General features: G+C 39.8%; 1 protein-coding gene across 2 annotated transcripts; it reads left to right on the forward strand.

The window, feature by feature from the left end:
• The first annotated feature begins 1,256 nt into the window (after positions 1 to 1,256).
• Positions 1,257 to 3,947, forward strand: LOC118102216 (putative C-type lectin domain family 20 member A). Of its 2 annotated transcripts, none has more exons than XM_035148270.2 (4): positions 1,257 to 1,342; positions 1,456 to 1,809; positions 2,043 to 2,137; positions 3,019 to 3,947. In XM_035148270.2, the coding sequence occupies exons 1-4, from the start codon at positions 1,276 to 1,278 to the stop codon at positions 3,142 to 3,144; spliced, it is 642 nt and encodes a 213-aa protein (XP_035004161.2). In that variant the 5' UTR covers positions 1,257 to 1,275; the 3' UTR covers positions 3,145 to 3,947. The 2 variants fall into 2 exon arrangements, with proteins under 2 accessions (XP_035004161.2, XP_035004162.2); XM_035148271.2 differs by having other exon boundaries at positions 2,046 to 2,137; positions 3,019 to 3,946.
• Positions 3,948 to 4,445: the final 498 nt, after the last annotated feature.

Raw genomic sequence — 4,445 nt, forward strand, 5'->3', positions numbered from 1 at the left:
CCACCCTGAAACACATTCATAGACCCAGGACAGATATAATACAGAGTTTGATGACATCAAATAACCCTGAGGAGATGAGTGAATACAAAGAACTCCTGCCAGAGAGGATTTACAATGCAAAGCAGCCAGAACACTGGAAAGAAGAGTTATCATGTTGGTTGAGATCAGGAAACATGCTGGGGCTGAGTTGGTGCTCGGGCCTAGAAGGACTGGATCTGAGACATGTGGTGCAAATTGTGTCTCCATGAACACATCCATGTTGTAAAGATGAACACTGGATACCTGAAGGCAGGCTTCAATATCCAGTGGGGTTACATTGTCAGACTGGTTGTTATAATGGAAATAATTTATAGATAATAGCAGTATAATTATAATAATACAATTATTATGAATAATACTCATCATCATTTATTTTTCTCTTTTCATCCTTATTTTCATCTGATCTACATATTGGATGGAATTAGAGGTGATCACAACATTAGTAGATAAACATTTCCAACATCCCTGTCACAGAGGTATCATTGGATCCACGGTGTGAGCAAGACAAACAGACATTCATTCACTCACCACCTGCACAGGGGTGGAGGCAGAGACCAGTCATGGTCAGATACGATCAGAACTATCTGCATAGTGAGATGCCTCCAGAGATAAATGAGAAAAAATTGTTGTTTGCATCTTTGCCTTTTTGCATAAAGAGTTCAACAGAACACTGACAGTTTCAGTAGAAGAGGAGGAGCTGGTGTTACATTTCCCTAAAGCTGCACTAGAACTAGTTCAGTTTGGTGTTAGTGGTGAACACTGGCACAGACAGTCCACAGAGCAGCATCAGGATGGAAGGGATCTTCATTGGTGTCTTGTGTCTCTCAGGTCAGTGAATTTCACTGTTTGTATGATGTCTAACAGGAAATCTGAATATAGAGATTAATTTGAGTCCTCATACATAACAAAAATAACTGGTTTCATCCTCAGGGTGCCTCACCTTCTCCACATGCCTCCTCCATCAGTACCACTTTGTGTCTGATGCAATGAATTGGACTGAAGCTCAGAGCTACTGCAGAGAGACGTACACAGACCTGGCCACTATTGAAAACACTGAAGAAATGAAGAAACTTAAAGACACAGTTTCTGCTGCTGGTCACAGCTCTGAGGTTTGGATTGGCCTGTACAGTCATATTGACTGGAAGTGGTCAGATGGGTTCAACCAGAGTGGAGCTGAATATAGGAACTGGAAGTCTCTACCCAAACTATATAGCAGCCAATCAGTTCTGTGTGAACATGAATTACGGTGGATCATGGTTTGATTATAACTGCCATGAACCGCGTCCATTTGTCTGCTACAGAGGTAATGATGTGCTTTATATTGATCTTTACTATACAACATAATGTATAAGATATGATTTTGAAAACCATTGTGTGATCTCAACAATCCCTTTTTGTTCTCAAACTTAACTGCAGGAACATTAGAGGATTCTGACTTTGTGCTGGTGAATACAGCAAAGAATTGGACTGAGGCTCAGAGGCACTGCAGAGAAAACTACACAGATCTGGCCACTGTGAGGAACGACACTGACAGAGACAAGATACGGAACTTTATAAAACATCTCGAATGGGCATGGATCGGTTTGTACAGAGATCCTCAGATTTACTGGTCCGACGGGAGTAACTACTCATTCAGCTCCTGGTATCAGGGTGACCACCCACTTGGCTCGATGAAAGTCGTATGTGGTGTTTCAGATTTGGAGAAGGGAGGAAAATGGAGCTTATTTTCCTGTGAAGAAAGAAAACCATTTGTCTGCTACAGCGTCCCAAGTGAGAATCCTTTTTGTATTTCTGAGTTGCTTATTATTTATTTGTGAGTTTTCTGACAGGCCTGGTCAAAGTGTCTTGTGGGCAACATGCAGCTAGAGACCAGAGGCTCCTCACTCTGTGTTTTAAACCAAAGATCTGAGTAGTTCTATCTCCACAGGAATAACTGTAGGTTTCACTAAACTATACACCACATTAAACGTGTGTTTTGTTTCTCTCCTCGTTCTTTGTCTAAGCAGCAGTAAAGACGTTGGTGAAGGTGAGGGTGGAGCTACAGGACTCCTCTGTGGACCTGAATGACCCTGCTGTGAAAGAACAGATTCTGAAAGAGGCAAGTCTCCAAAATCCACCCTGAAACATTAACTCATTCATAGACCCTGGACAGATGTATTACAGAGTTTGACATCATCAAATAACCATGAAGAGACGAGTGAATGTAAAAACTGCAGTCACAGATGTTCTACAATGCAAAGCAGCCACAACAATGGAAAGAAGAGTTATAATCATGTTGACTCCTTTAATTATTTTTGACAGATTATTCTTCCAGGTATTGCTAATGTAGATCTGCAGTTTTTTATTTGAGACCAGGAAACATAAATCCTGATTTTGGCATGATTGCTATGTGACGATCACAAATTTATGTGTCCAGAGCTGCAGGATTCAGACAAACAACAATTATAATTCTTAATCTTCTCCTTTTAATTATTATTATTATTATTATTATTATTATTATTATTATTAATATTATTATTATTATTATTATTATTATTATTATTATTGCTGTCACTAATAACATATTTCCATTAATAATCATCACTCTTGTTTGTCTCTCTCTATTCTCTCTCCCTCTCCTCCTATCTCTCTCTTCATCCCCTCTTTTCCACCCTCCTCTCCTCCCCATATCTCTCTCTCTTCCCTCTTTACACCCCCTCTCCTTCTTGCCCACATTCAGTCTGGTTCTAGACGTTTCTTCCAGTTGAGAGGAGTTTTTCTCCACAGTCTCCAAAGTGCTGCTCATTGTGGGAACTGTTGGGTTTCTCTATACATTTTAAAGTCTTGACTTTCTATGTAAAGTTCCTTGAGATGATGTATATTATGATATATATGCAATATAAATGGAATCGAATTGACTAAAACCACAGAACTCTTTGTCTTAGAGAGCAAAGGAATCTGTTGAAAGTATTTCAAATAGCCTCCATTTCTGTTTTTCAGCTCCAGGAAAGATTGAAGGAGAAAGGACTGAGTGGCGTCACCTTGAAGTGGAAAGAAAAGGCTGATGGGAAAGTTTTCCACAAGGAGGAAAAAGGTTCCGACAAGAAAAAAAAGTCTGATCTTTAATATTTGAATTCAACTTTTATTGCATGTGCTAATGTTTCATGTCTGCACGTATACACACCTCTATCACTGTACGCAGTTAAACCATACCAATGAATGCTGTTGTAGAAAAACTAGCCTTTGTGTGCTTATATGCTTAAACTGTGCGTCCGTGTTTAAAGAGCATCAGGAACTTTATGCAGCCCGGGAAGAATGTCTAATTAACAACAGACACAGGGAGAGTCTCCATCTGAAGGAAAATGTAATTAGTTGCTAGGCAGGTTAATAATGTTACAGTTGATTACGTCTTATACTAAGGGAATGACAAAGACCCACAGCACAGGTCAAGGTCATGTAAAACAGATTTCTGTTTGCAACTGTATGCATTTCACCAGACAGCACCATATATCCAGCATAAAGAAATGTAATCATGTATGTGCCCTTACTGGAATGATTGTTTTTTTAACCTATATTAAGTGTGTGGAAATGTAATAATTAAAAAAAAATGCAGATAGACATCACCCGAATCTAATGGAGTCTGGAGACAGGACCTTCTAAATCGAGTAAGGCCTGAAACAGAGGCCTCCAAAACTCCAAGATTTATAATGGTGTCAAAGTTAGACCAACAACCACAACTTTAATACACCATTAGAATCGACCCCTGACGTAACTGTAGGGGGAGACAAAGTCAACTTGGGAAAGTATGACACCATTCGGTTCGGACGAATCAGGAGTTTGAACCAATCAGGAGGTGGAGAGATTCACCTCCTGATTGGTTGAACGGGCAACAGCAGAGACGAGGATGAGCATATAAGCAGAGGGTTTGAAGCTCAGTCTTCAGTTGGGTTCCGGAGCCAGCTCGGGTTTACAACTTATAAAAAAATAAACTCTACTGCATTGAACTCTGACCATCTCCAGTGAATTATTTTGACCAACTATTGAGACTCCAGTAATAGCAAAGTATAAGTGTTGGAAAAGAAGTCAGGACTGAGCATCTGGTCCAGTATTAGAAACGTCTGACCCTCATCATTAAAACTGTTATTTACACTTTATAAACAAATCCTTTGTTTTCTTACTCACAGGTTTGCAAAGGGGCAACAAATAACGACAGGTTTTAAATGATTTCGGAATAATGTCTCAAGAATTAGACTCACATTTAAAACCAGACATCGAAACAGGCTGGTAAGATTAGACCACGCCTCCTGCAGCAGTAGCACTTGTGGGGGAAGACGCATGTTAAATGGATTTGGAAGAGGCCACCACCAAGACTCAGTTGTGAAATAAACCCCGTCCATGACTGCATTTAAAAGAGATATATGACAGTG

Source organism: Hippoglossus stenolepis, chromosome 23, assembly GCF_022539355.2.
Source record: "Hippoglossus stenolepis isolate QCI-W04-F060 chromosome 23, HSTE1.2, whole genome shotgun sequence".
Taxonomy (NCBI): domain Eukaryota; kingdom Metazoa; phylum Chordata; class Actinopteri; order Pleuronectiformes; family Pleuronectidae; genus Hippoglossus; species Hippoglossus stenolepis.